The sequence below is a fragment of the Daktulosphaira vitifoliae genome, unplaced genomic scaffold, assembly GCF_025091365.1.
Source record: "Daktulosphaira vitifoliae isolate Bord-2020 unplaced genomic scaffold, ASM2509136v1 Scaffold_2, whole genome shotgun sequence".
NCBI classification, from domain to species: domain Eukaryota; kingdom Metazoa; phylum Arthropoda; class Insecta; order Hemiptera; family Phylloxeridae; genus Daktulosphaira; species Daktulosphaira vitifoliae.
In genome coordinates, this window is record NW_026099573.1 from 12,029,416 (window position 1) to 12,044,391 (window position 14,976).

Consider the following 14,976-nt stretch of genomic DNA (forward strand, 5'->3'; position numbering starts at 1 on the left):
ATGAATAAATTGATTATAAAACTATTTGAGTCGAAATTAAATTCTTGTGTTAATTCAAACATGGTGATTTCGTGTGGTTTCAATATGTGAGCCACTGCGTAGATATTTCATTTATGACACGTTAAAATTCGATTTCAGTACTTATTTTTAACTAAACACAATTATATTAGCAATTCCTTGGCTGTTTTATTACTCCACAGTTCTTCAATGAGGTCATGTACAGAATAATACTTTTTCTAACAAAATATATTAATATACTGCAGTTAATTCAGTTAAAAACAAGTAAGAAATATTTTAAGGCTTTTGATAATTTGAAATGTAACCACCGCTGATTTGAAAACTCTAACGTATTGTACAAATGAATAATGGAAACACGATTATATTGGGTTATATCATTTCAACTGCGGTTTGCTGACGGCAGTAAAACTAAACTAATAAAATAGTTTTTTTTCCGAGAATCCATGTTGCTTTGCCGGTCTGGATCAAACTGGTACCCTATAAAAACAGAGTTGACTTAAAAGTTCGCCAAGTATATGTAGTTCTTTTTTTTTTTTTTTGTACCACTAATAAATTTGGTTGTGCGTTCAATAAACCCTTGTATTTTTCCATTATAACAAAAAAACGGAGTAGTTGTCTCTTATTGTTTTTCAAGACTTTATGAAATTATCCAGAGCTTTCACGTTTAATTAGCTAATCGCATTTAGAACGCTCTTCCAGTTATTTTTCCGTAACTATTAGTCTAATATTAAATAATGCGAGTAAGCTTTATTTATTTGCAACTCAGTGAAACTCCGAAAGTAAAAACTAGTCGCGTGACCATAAGAAACTTACATAATACAATCAAAATTATTATTAACCTAATATTAAACTAGGAAAATTGCTTCAGGCACGCAATAGAATAATATTTAACATTATAATTTATATTACTTAGACTATACTCTGCGAGAAATCTGATATTTATATATGTATATTTTTAGTTCAGACAACTTTATGACTTATTAAAATGTAATTTTTTTTTAATCATTTAAAAATGTTGAGATTTAAATAAGTATTTTTATTATATACGAATTATTCTATAAAATTTGTTATCGTGTTTATTTATTAAAAAAAATATATTTATTTTTATCATAAAAGGGCTTTTATGTTATTAATGCCCTAATACCAAAAAAAAAACTCAACAAATCATGTTTTCATAATAATTAATTAATATGTATTATTGAAACTTAAATTCAACTTCAATCTATCTTTAAAGATCTTTATGTATATTTAAATAAATATATATTTTTTTTAACGAGTAAAAGAAGAAACCATAAATCTGATATCAGAGTTAAATGAAGACCTAATCATATATTTAACAGAAAAGAGTGGAAGAAACTAATATTGGTTGTAATATTTATAGAAAAATCAAAAGATATATTTCCTTGTATATTCATACAATATATTTAAAAGATTACAATACCACGTAATCTTATATTATTTTAATTTATACTAAGAGTAGCATAACGTTTAACAATTCATAAAATCGTTATTAAAAAAAAATAATATTTTTAGTAGTATAAAAAAACAGTACTAAACATCTATAACTTCATAAAATTAGAAATTTTATATTAAATGACATTTTTTTGCTTAGTTGTTTTAACTTTCTAGTTAATATTTCTCAAAAATAAAATATTTAGCCAAGTATACGCCGAAAAGAATGCCAGTAATTAATGCCGCAATAGTACAAACAACATTTGTTACCCTACGACTCAAAACTGGAGATGAATCAACATCGACTCTTGATATAGACTTATTCGTATTTGAAACATTGGGCATTGTAGACTCTTCAGCAACAGGAACTTGCGAAAATGCTACACTTACTCTGTTATCGTCATCTTGTTTAGAAACATTCACATTGCCAATTACTTCATTAAGCGTTTTTACATTGCAATCTTTCATGAAAACAACTGTCTCTAATTTCTAACAAAAACAAAAATATACAGTTTTTTTATTCGAGCTTAGTAATAGATTAGCGGGATTTCGCTGTTTTTTTCTCTCTAACGACAATTATTTGCAGTACTATAATACAACACTGATTAAAAAGTGTAATAAATAGAAACACTATTCTAAATTCATATATAGTTTACATATAAAATTCGTTGTCTAACTAGAAAATAGAAGTGCTTACCGAGTCTAAAGTGACCTCAGTAAGTTTGACCGGAAGTAGCTCAGTATCTACATTATCTGTTTCCACTGACATTGCATACAATCCTGAATTAAAAGACCCGGAGATCACTCTTGGAGAATTAACGAATGAATTATAGCGATCTGAGTCAATTTGTGAAATGTCTGTTAATACTTTATTATTGTCGGCAAGTTTATCTTTTTGTCTATTATCCTTAAATTAAACAATGAAAGATTATTTATGTAGAAAATATTTTGTCTCGGGTAAAATGAAAAAAATTTCAGGCACCTGCTGCCCAGCGTTAACGTTAACATTTAGCTGTGTACTCATAATTACGTTTTGATATATTTTATAGAACAATACTTAAACAAATAAAACTTTTCGACGAAACCAAAGTGATACTGTTTTACAATTTTACTAAAATGTTTGCTGTTGCCTTGCATATTATTTATAAGTTTAAATATTCTTTAATACTATGGCCAACTAATAATACTAACATCTCTATATGAAGCAATTAAAAAAAATAAATAAATAACATTTTCTTCTCAGCTTTAAATATTAAAAACGATTTTTATATTTATAAGTAATTATTTGTGGACATATTTAGAATGCCGTATTATATTTTTAGAAGGGTTTCATAGTAAATACTGATATACTATAGTATATCACTAACTGAATAAACGGCTTAAAATATCTACCAACAAAAATATGTGTATTGATATAACTAGAATCTGCGCAACTAACTCCATAGCTCTCAGGTATTCTCGATCTAATGAAAATGTCAAAGTTTATAACAAGGGAATGTGAATTGCAAATATGCGTCTATGGAAAATGGCATTGTGTATAGCAATGTTTAATTTTCCGCAGTTGAATGAAAATCGATACTACTATAGACTAATACTTGAGGGTTGTTAAATTAATAAATCAAGTGGCACGTCTGGGTTTTGATTAAGAATATGTTTAGTACTATTCCAACTTTCAAATATTACTATATTTTTTAACATTTCCTCAAAAAAATTTTAAATGTCGTAAAAATATAATTATGTTCTTCGATAGCAAACGAAATTAACATTTTTTTAAAATATCGTAGAAAATTAGCACTTTAAATAAGACCAATTTTTTGAGGGTATCATTTAAAAATTGTCTAAAACATTTAAAAATGTAATTTGTAATAAGATAAATAAATTATATATTATATTATATAAATATATATTAATATTAGAGTATCACTTTTGTTTGGATTATCTAAATTCTACTCTATATACTTTAATTAATAAAGATAACAATACTTTTAATTTATAGTTAAGTTTAAATAACTAAGTTTTAAATAAGTTTACTCTTTTAATTAATTAATTTAGATTTTTCTCATCAGTTTTAATAAATGAAAAATGTACTAGAATACAGTTACTGTTAATGTAATTGTTGCCCTTATTTTTATTTGTACCCCTTTTGCGTCCTTTAATATAGTATCACTCACAATCACAGAAAACTGCAAATTTATGCTCAAATATAAAAATAATAGTTTCATTTGTTGTTTAAAAAAAAATACTGTAATTTCAAATATGTCATAGCACATTCTTGCCATAAAGAACGTTTAAGAAGGTATTTTATAAATTGTTATCTTAATGTTTTCTTAGATAATTTTTTAGTTTACTTTACACCAAAAAAAATTAACACAATTACAAATATACAAAATGATCAAGTTTAGAATTTTACAAAATCTAGAATAATGATCATTATTGATACTGTAGTCACCATCTAATAAATTGTTAATAGAAAACATGTACTTAATAAAAACGCAAGAAAATAATAAATATTCAATTAAGACAAATAATTAAGCTAAATTTTATTTTAAATTTTAATTCAATATAATTTAATTATAAGAAACTAAAATTAAATTTCATCTTAGTATTTATATAAACAATAATTTGATTTATTTATTACAATAAATTGTACTCTTATGAACTACAACAATAAAAAACGTTTTAGTTATAAAAAAATATTTAAAAATTAAAAAAAAAATGTTTTCAAATTATTATTGGTTTTGATTTTTGATATGTTAAAAATATTTAGTGCACAATGTCATTTTTAACCTAATTTTTTGGTCCTTTAAAGTTGATTTTTGTGAAAGTTTATAATTAAAAAAGGTTTGATTTGTTACCATAACTTTTAGTTCAACTTGCAAATTTAAAATAAACATTATTAAATAGAAAATTTTATGAGAATTAAAAAAATCTTATTGTTAAGATTAATAAGTAGTCAGGAAATTTTATAATCACTATTTATAGTAAATTTATCATAAAAACTCTATATTTTTTTAATATTTATCGTAATAGATCACTTAAATAGAAATCATTAAATAGTAATCATTTTAAGTAACTTTTGGTATTCAAAAAGATTCTACAATTGAAATATTCAGAGCTTAATTAATTTAAATGATTTAATTTAACTAAAAAAATCAATCAAAATATTGTTAAAAAAATTTACTCAATTGAGCATAGTATAAAATTTCATTATAATTGTAAAAATCAATTGTTAAATTTAGATAAAACTAAAAAAAATGTTTATAAATAATTTAAATAGCAACATGTTACCAATAAAATAGAATATTATAGACTTTAAGTAGTGCACATACAAATAGAGTTGAAAAATTAATAGATTACAATGTAAAGTTATCTAATTTTGTAATTGAAACCTATTATCATATCAAACTTAATTCGACAGTAAATACTATAAAAACATTAGAAATAAATCATTTTAATTGTCTACATAGAGAATATAAGCTAAGTAACTTTTTAATCGATTGAGTAAAATTTTTTTTTAAAACTTGTAATATTTTTTTTTTAATTTTTGAGGGTAATGACTTCGACTAGATACGATTTGTGATCTTTTGACGTAATTTTCATCAAAATCGCTCTAATGAGATACAGACACACACACAAAGAAACAAACACTTCATAGCAAAATTAATACCTTCTCAGTTTCACATCAAAGCTAAAATGTCAGCAAAGATTTCATAGATTTAAATGTTACGTAAAACGGTGAACATTAAATACTTTTCAAGTTTAAATTAATCAATTTTCTAAAAATTAAAACATAATAATAGTACTCCCGCATTAAAATGATAACTTATATGTATAGGCTCTAGAGATAGTTATATTGTTTTTCCTTATTTTATGCTTAGTATTTTGTAGATTTGTGAGGTGAATTCAAGATTATTAATATCATAAGATAACTTAAATTATAATTTCACGATTAATTTCAAAATGAAATTATTAATGCAAATAATAAACAAATTTCATTTTGTTCTTTATTTACAATAAATAAGTACAAAATTATAGTAGCAATTAATTAATAAATATTCTTTAACAGAATCTCTAGAAAAAATGAAAATTGTTTTTATTTTTTATTTAAAATAAATTTGTTGTTAACACTTAAAATTTACACTCTTTTGTTTAACAATTTTGTGGTCTCGTATGAATCCAAAAAATATTTCAAACTTCGAGAATGAACGCTTTTTATATTTTTGCATTTTCTCATGGTAAATATTATTTCCATGAAGAACGACTATAATTAAATCAAGCAATCATTATATTTAAACAATACTAATACAATTTATTAGAAATAACTATTTTTTGTAAATACTAACATTAACTGAATAATTTGTCTTTACTTTGAATATTGTACTTTACCTTTCCTTTATTTGTTAACAATTATGGCTTCAGTATATGTTTTATTTATAAAAAAACAATTATAATGTAAACATATTTTTTAATTCCACTTGCTAAAATTAGATTCAATATGTAACTTTTCTTATGGAAAGAAAATAAAACGTTATTATCATTCTTGTAAAATATGATGATTAAATATTCCAAATAATTTTTGACATCTGAAATTCAAGTATTGGAAGTTATAATACGTGTTTAATATTAATTATCACTAATTTTTTAGTATCTTCAAATGCCACTTTAGGACAGCTAAATAGTAACATAATTTTAGTCCTATCAATCTGCAGCACTAATATAATGTTAAGTATTGTTAAAAAACACAAAATATATGTTCAAAAAATTATTTTGTTTAATCAGATTGAAACGCTATCATAATATAATTCTTGATAAAATATATATTATTAAAATAACCGAAGTCAACTACCATGTACGAAATCATCCTGCTTTATGTCTTACTTTTTAATAAAGCTAATTAGGAAATTGTTATGTAAAAAAAATAGTTATTATTTATTGTATAACAAATTTGTGTACTATTTATTAATATTTATTTTGATAAAAGTAAAATAATTTTTTGGAGACTAATTAGGTATTAAAATAATTTAATTTTACTCTTGAACTTTATATTAATAATAATATACACATTTAATTTTAAGCTATTTTCATCCCTTGAGATCTCTTAAAAACTTTTAATTTCTCCTATTTAATTAAAAAAGGTAAAAGTGTTTTTCCCTTAAAAATTCCTCATTTGAAGACTATTTAAATATTTTTTTGTATATTTAATGATTGATATTATTTACTAAAAATACATAATTTGATGAAATGTTAATATATTTTCAAAAATAAAATTATTTTGCTCCAAGAAATTATTAAAAACGTAAAAGAATTTTTTGACATTAAATTATAGATATACAATATACAATATAAAATTATATTTATATATTATAATAATATGTGTTATATTATGACATGAATATCTAAATGACTTTTATTGAATAGAGCAAGTCATATAAAATATTTTAACCACCATTTTGAAAATTTTAGTTTGAATCTGCTTGTGATAATATGATTATCCGTATCAATTTTAGCACTTTAACTAGTGGCACAATTGAAAAATATTGAGTCGACTCATATAATAAAATGATTGACTTACTATTATTCAAATATTTATGTCTGACAAAGTAAAATAAATGTGTTATTATTAATGTTTAATAAAATAAATGTAACATTTTGGATCATTTTTAATAATCCAGTGACAAACTAATAGCTTGTTGTCTATGTAATAATAGTACAAAGAAAATTGCACATTAACAAGTCTCATATTTAATTATACCAACTATTAAAAGTATAAATTAATATAAATTAACTAAGAAAAATGTTCATTTTTACCCAAACAAATTTGAAGTATTTAAAAATGACAGATAAAAAATCGAAAAACTAATCAAAGAAATAATCAAGGTATACATATATTAGTTAACAATATCAACATTTTGTATATATATAGATAATGAATTTATTTGCCTTAAAATATGAACATTTAATAAGATTATGATATTATTATTATACAGATTTAATTAAATATTATGAATCACCTAATAACTCAATTAAAAATGAGTTACTTAAAAGAATATTGATTATTTATGAATATGTAGTTTTAAGATTTTTACATTTAGCTTTTGTTATTATAAAAATTTAATTTATCAAAAGAATGTAGTTTTTTTTAAATAATCTTATTTTTTTTTAATTTTTTCGCTTATATAGTTTCTATTTTTAAAACGTTGATTTTCATGTTAAAAACCCTTAATTTTTTAAAATTGAAATTAAAAGGTTGCTCATGTTTATATAAGGAAATATTTGCAAAGATCACTTAAATACTAGTTAAAATAAAAAAAGTCAAACCCCGAAAAAACTCGAAAATTCGTAAAGTAGTTGATATTCAATAATAAATAGCCATAGATTTATTAAAGGGTATACTAGGCGTGTATGCCGCTAAACTGTCATGCCTTAAAGATATTTGTTTAAAAGCAAACAAATATCTGAGAAGTAGTTGTTTTCTTTTTATTCGGCGAGTAGGACTATCTACTTTGAACTATTTTATTGGGTCAACCAATTCTATTAAAATTAAGCTGTTTTATAAAAAATGAACTAACAATTATTTTCGCAAAAATTTTACCATCAACTTGATATATCACTGATTGGGTTAATTAAGTTTCCTACTTTACTATGTATATAACCAAATGGAGTTATTTTTATGTCCTTTACAACGTCTTCAGGCCAATTATCTGTATTATTTTGTTCGGAATCACTATTGTTTAAAGGCTTATATATTTTCTTTTTCTTTTTCTTTTTTTTAATTTTTTTCTTATTAACTTTATTTTCTCCTTTGCTTTTATCTTGAAAAAAAATAATTGTTAAATAAAATTATTTATTTATTGATTATTACTTATTTGATAGTTACATTCATTTTGGTTTTTGAAACGACGACAACAACACCAAACAAGCATTGCCCAAATTAAAAATATTAATGCAATCCAAAATACAGTATAAAAATAATTTGGGTTCATGTCTATCTGTAAATATTTAAAACAAAATGATTCATCATTCTAAAATAGAGATATATAAAATTTTTATCTAAATAACCTAGATTGTTATCAAATACTGTCAATATTTTGAAAATAATGAGAAATTACCAAAGTGCAACCTTTGGAAAATATACTATAACACTTGTCACATCTTTCTGACCCCATTTTTAGCTGATGAAATTTTTTGGGACACTTGATGCACATATTTGAGTATGATGGACTATAATGGTGTTCTGGACAAGCTGTACAGAGTACTCCTCTTAATCCATATCCAGGTGCACAGCTTACAACATTTTTCATTGATATTTTATCAATATACGGCTTGAAACTCACACTATTTCGTGGTGTGTTTGTTGCCACTTATACATAAGTTAAATTACTTTTCTTAGGTTATAAATCTGTGATCTGGTGAAAAAAGGGTCTTTGTTACATTTTTTTTTTTACAACTTTTACCAATATTATCACTTGGAAAAATTAACTTGAAAAAATTAGTATTTGACAAATAATTTTAATCAAGTGATATGAGTTATAGTTTTTATAAAAAAAATATGACATAAGCCTTACTTTCACCAATCCACAGAATTATATTTTTGTATTTTAGGTTATTTTAAAGTAAAACTCACATGTAACCGTCATGGCTTTTTTCATATTTGCTACTAACACTTTACATATTATTGACAATATTTTTTGATAGTACAATGGCGCCTGACATTTTTGACTTGACCGAATTTGTTTCATTAAATTAGAGTTGTGATCGAGCATTACTTTATATTTGACTTCAATTGTATACTAGTATAAGAAAAATTTGAAATTTTAAAAAATAGCAAAATATTAAGCTAAATTAATATTTAGAATAATGTATATTTAATAACTTTAATCTTTTTTATACATTATAAAAACTTTTTTATGATTTATTGTACAATTTTAATCTTGTATACTTAAAATATCATTGAAAAACTCGTCATTTCAGAACTGAGAGTATTTATTTTAAGTAAATTAGAAACAAATTTTTGTTTGATTGAATTCATTAAATACGATCAAACAGGTTAATTTTAATTTATTGAAGGATTTCAAATACCGTCGGAGTAATACTTATTTCCAAACCATACTGCATTAAAACCAAATAGGTACCCTTATTGATTAATATATTATTTCCTTAAACGTTTAAAATAAAATTGCATCTTAGCTATTTAAAACAATTTTTTATTGCGGATTTACTTCATCAATTGTACATTTTGGTGGCTCTACTGTTACATTACAAGCGTATTGTGATGACCCCAATGAACATATATTCTTTTGTATTAATTTAGGCAAATCACGCTGTATTGGTATATTGAATTCTGTAGAACAAACTGATGTTGTTTTGTACGCTGCTTTACTGTGTATTTCGTAAGTTGCTTTATCTGTAACTATAATTGTATAGATAAATGTTTGCATCAGCTTATTGACCAAAAAACTATTATGTTAAAAATAAATACAATGAAATGACAAATAAAAACAATAATAATCCATGAAGTGAATTTAAACCTCGAATTTAATTTTACGATGAATAATTATTCCATATTTGCACTTAAATTTAGTAGAATATTTCTACTAAAAATATGGGAGGTCTTAAGCAGCACATATAAATAATATATTAGTACTCCCAGTTTTTTTTTTTTTTTTTTGCAAATTTTGCAATTTAACATGAAAATAACAAATCTTGATCGGAAATTAATACCGATCGCTTGATCGGTAATAATTTATGGTGTTCGTTATTGCTGCTAATCATATCCAATCGATATGCCGAATATGAAATACAAATTACAAAAATGTATAGGAATAATAGAAAAATTGATTTAGTTATTAAAAAATAATTATTTTGAGCCTTAATAATTATGCATAATATTTACTACATTTAGATTTATAATAAATTTCTAAACAAAATATTACTAATAGCTAATGTCCCTTTTTAAAACAAACGAAAAATATTTAAAATAAGTATTTTTTATTAATTTTAGCACCTCCAATATTAAAACCAAATATGTGTCATTGCCATTGCCATTTCATGATTTAAATTAATATACTCTATGCCGACATACATTGCATTATCTATTGGGTTATTCATTCGTAATAATAAAGATTTAATAAATCAGGGTACAAATGTAGGAGACCTTTGAAAATATTTGACTCTGACATTTTTAATCTATCGTTAAAAAATATAATTTATGTAAAATTTCTACACAAACTCTAAGCTAATTAATAACAAATAAAGTTTATTTATAATATTATTATACCCATATGAACAATTGTTAAACGTAAATTATTTTATACCTAGAAGTTATATAATAATAATTGACAATTTTACACAATAATGATTAAATTTGTCATCGCACAAAAATGCATGATCTTATAAACTTTAAAAATCCTATTAAACAAAAATTAATTTAAAGTTTAATTTTGATTTCTATGATCTAATGTATTACCTAGAACCAAATGTTTGTGAATGTTATCATGAAGTTTCTTTCTTGCTAATTTTGCCATACAAGTATAGTTTTTACTGTCATTGGGATCTAACCTTGAAATTAAAAGTTGGCCCGTGTCAAGAGTAATTATACTAGAATCTAGATAATTTATAAAATGTTTAGTTGAAATACTTAAATTTTTTAATAAATATTCTCTTTATAGATAATCAATTGCCACATACTTGTTTTAAAATCAGTTTTTTGATAGTCCCATTTGAAATTTGTTTTTTCAATAGAATTTTCAATACCCTCGATAAAAACTCCACATTTAATTTTTACAGAATTGCCTACAATGCCGTATATGATGGAAAAGTGATCTAGAAATTTATTATAATCCATGATATTGAGTTTGTTAACCATTTTTTATTATAACTCTTTTTAAAATATTAATTAATTGCAAAATCATAAATTTTATATCATTTTATGGACTCCTTGTGATTATGTTTATTTCAGAAAGATAGTCTTAGTAAGACTTCAATAATTATTTACGTACTAAAAACCAATTATTATAAGAAGCTAATCCAATATTAATAATGCTAGAAAGTAGGACAATAGTTTTAGAAAGATTAGAAATGAGTTATATATTATTTTTCAGTTTTTTCAATAACTAAAACTCATATGCACTTACTGTCGGGGGGCTTTTCAAAGCGATAACTGATGACCTCATCAAATTTTACTTCTGTTTCAGAAGAGCTAAGCGAACTATAATTCATTGATTGAAGTTGACTGGCCGTATCTTTTGTCATCACTGATTCATCATATTCATATGATTCTTCGGTAGTAGATTTATCAAATACTGACATCGAAATAAAAAATATCTTCGAAGTTGGTTTAAATGATTGACATTTAAACAAAATAACGTCTTTGGAATTTTTAATGGTTTCCAAACGAGTGACGATTGAATCCAAGAATTCATTCATGTAACACACACAAGAACGTTTACTTACCTCCTGACAATCTTTTTCATTGGTGAACAGTTGGTTGATTTCTTTGGTCATTGTACCGTTTCTTTTAAGTGCGTTAGCCGCATAGCTGGTTCCATACCTGATAAGCTTTTTTTTCGGCTTTATGTGGATATTAAAAAACGAGTTTGTTGAATTGCGCGTCTTGTAAGCAATATAAGAACTATTTAAATTTGTCAATAGGTTTGTCACAGGTCCCCAAAAACCTATAACTTTCATAATATTTTCACTGTGTTGTCTCTCTAATTTTGCGTCATTAATTTGATCAAAATATTTTTCAAATGTAAAACTGTTTACAAAATTGATATATAAAAAATACATGAGTAATTCATCAGATAACCTGAAAATAATATGTAAACATTCTCAATAAAATTTAGCTAATACAAAATTACTAATTTAATACCTTACCACATGTCCTAATAAAATATAAAGTTATATTTTAACATTAAAAATTTTAAATAAAAATCCAAAGTTTCCAGTTCGAAAAGTATTATTTTTTTATAGAATTGTTGCTAAGTAATATATTTTAATTATTTTTATATATTTCTTTTTAAGTTAAAACTTCTTTACTCATTTGTTTTCAAAGTTTTTAAAATGAAATTTAAGGTTTCATAATATTTTTGATTTCTGTAATTGTTTTTTCATGATGTACTGCAAAAATTTCGATAAAAATGAACTAATTTACTACGTAAAAGCAAAATTTTCAAAATCCGGAAATTATTTCGGTTTCTTGTTTGCAATAATGCAAAACTCATTGTTTCAGTAAGGCAGCTACCCAGACCTTCAAAAGGGATAGCTAGGTTAGTTTATGATAGTCTCCGAGTTAATTACAAATTATAAACAAATAAAATATATTTTAAGGTATATTAATTAATATATATAGGGTGATTTTTTTATCATAACCCACTCAATTACTTACAGAATAAATATAATTTAAACATTTTTATTTTTGGTTATCTTTAGTTACACATTTCTCTTGAGTTATTAACTACGTAATACTTTTTAAGTTCATCCCTAATGCCTTGTAAGGATGTCAACTTTGTTTTTTTAAACAGAAACTCATATTTTGAATTTAATGAAATATTTGAGTTTTTAATGTAATAGTAAATGGCATTTGAATTTTTAATATAACTTTAAATGTTTATATCTCATAAACCAATAAAGATATATTAAAAATTATTTTATATTATAAATTATATTTATTCTGTAAGTAATTGAGTGGATTATGATAAAAAAAATCCCTCTGTATACCTGAATCGAAAATCTGAAAAATTCATAATTTTAATATTAAGTGTTATAATACACTCTTCGCCTTCAGTCATTACTTTAGATTGTTAATAACTTCTGAAATACTAATCCAAAAGTTGTTATCGATCAGTTATTTTCTTGGTTACATATTTTTCTATTTAATAAGCTAATTATATTTGTATATTGTTATTTATAAAAATAAAGTCTACACCGCTATAAGACTTAAAAGAACCCTAACCTTTTTTAAATCTTCAAATGCTAATACCTCAAAAAGTAATAATACAAAACTCGTAATAATATATTACATTTTTACAACAATTTGGACCAATATTTTAGAATAAATTAATGTAAGGAAGTGATGTGCAGTTTTATTTTTATTACTAAATATTTTCCAGCCTCACTCGCCAATCATCTAGGAATAAAAAAGTAACTTTTGAAGTACTGGTTCAAAAGTCGTTATTGACAAATAATTTGCTTACCTAAATCATTTTTTATTTAATGGGCTAGTTAAATATTTATGTTGACATTAAAAAAATAAAGTTATAATGCTCTTTTAAGGGTTAAAGGATAAAACAAAAATTACTCAATAATATAAAAAAATATGTTACTAAATATGGCCAAAAAAAATATTTGCGAATTATATTTCTTTTTTAAGTAATTGAGTATATTATAATAAACAGATCACTCTGTACATCTGTGCGCAAAATACAACATGAGTATTGAAGTATTAAAAAACCCAGCACAGGAGGATCGCGGCACAGTCGTGACGTGGTATAGTTGGATCAAGTATAATGATATCTGACAGTGATTAAAATCACTATCAAAAATAAACGCTTCGATGCAAATCTTTAGATAGTGTTTAATTTTAAAAAAATTGGTGTTTTATTCCAAAAGCTACTTGATCTGCTGGTTCCTTATTAATATCTCGATTAAGATAAAGTATGTCAAATGAAAAAGGGTTTATTAAAAAATATTATTTCTCATAAAAAAATTGTGTGGATCCATAAACTTTTCAATAAGTTATAGCATTATAAAGTTAAATATAATATAAATAATAAAATCGAGAATTTTCACACGAAAATAGCATTCGGTAGCCATTTTCGCCGTGAAGACAAGTCCAGAGGTCAAATTTTTTTTTTTCAAATTAAAGTATATTACATTAGCTTTAATTTAAGATATATATAAAAGTGTCAGACCTTCCGGAACATTTTCAAAAGTTAAGTTGAAAAAGTTAATTTTTTGTGAAAAAGTTGTCATTTTAAATCCCCCCCTGTGGGCAGATTAAGTGTCAGATTTACAAAAAAAATATACCAAATGATAAGTAAAGACATCAAGCATCTATATAAAAAAAAATTATATTGATATGTTCATTTTTGAAAAAGTTAGAGCATTATTAAGTTAAAAATATAAAAAAAAATTATTTTACAAAAATCGTAATTTTTTATTAACTTTGATGTCAACTTTCACCACGAAGACAAGTCCAGAGGTCAAATTTTTTTTTTTCAAATTAAAGTATATTACATTAGCTTTAATTTAAGATATATATAAAAGTGTCAGACCTTCCGGAACATTTTCAAAAGTTAAGTTGAAAAAGTTAATTTTTTGTGAAAAAGTTGTCATTTTAAATCCCCCCCTGTGGGCAGGTTAAGTGTCAGATTTACAAAAAAAATATACCAAATGATAGGTAAAGACATCAAGCATCTATATAAAAAAAAATTATATTGATATGTTTATTTTTGAAAAAGTTACGGCAGTTTTTAGTAAAAAAAATTGAAAAAATTTCGAAAATTA

At 23.7% G+C, this 14,976-nt stretch overlaps 3 protein-coding genes and 1 long non-coding RNA gene across 8 annotated transcripts in view; 3 read left to right on the plus strand and 1 right to left on the minus strand.

The window, feature by feature from the left end:
- Positions 1 to 14,976, plus strand: part of LOC126898928 (probable G-protein coupled receptor 158) — a 114,206-nt gene that overhangs the window by 80,990 nt on the left and 18,240 nt on the right. The gene's annotated exons all lie outside the window — the stretch shown is intronic.
- Positions 1 to 14,976, plus strand: part of LOC126898962 (uncharacterized) — a 180,102-nt gene that overhangs the window by 75,112 nt on the left and 90,014 nt on the right. The window lies entirely within an intron of this gene.
- LOC126898925 (uncharacterized) lies at positions 5,597 to 12,281 on the minus strand. Of its 2 annotated transcripts, XM_050673321.1 has the most exons (9): positions 11,604 to 12,281; positions 11,158 to 11,292; positions 10,937 to 11,074; positions 9,690 to 9,880; positions 9,095 to 9,260; positions 8,580 to 8,830; positions 8,348 to 8,459; positions 8,040 to 8,282; positions 5,597 to 6,053 (listed from the first exon to the last, which is right to left on the minus strand). In XM_050673321.1, the coding sequence occupies exons 1-8, from the start codon at positions 12,256 to 12,258 to the stop codon at positions 8,065 to 8,067; spliced, it is 1,866 nt and encodes a 621-aa protein (XP_050529278.1). In that variant the 5' UTR covers positions 12,259 to 12,281; the 3' UTR covers positions 5,597 to 6,053; positions 8,040 to 8,064. The 2 variants fall into 2 exon arrangements, with proteins under 2 accessions (XP_050529278.1, XP_050529279.1); XM_050673322.1 differs by lacking the exon at positions 8,580 to 8,830 and having other exon boundaries at positions 8,348 to 8,455.
- Positions 8,374 to 14,976, plus strand: part of LOC126898915 (CD109 antigen-like) — a 61,567-nt gene continuing 54,964 nt past the window's right edge. Inside the window, exon 1 of the mRNA XM_050673298.1 lies at positions 8,374 to 8,377. The gene's annotated coding sequence lies outside the window, so the exon portion shown is untranslated. The remainder of the gene's footprint in view (positions 8,378 to 14,976) is intronic.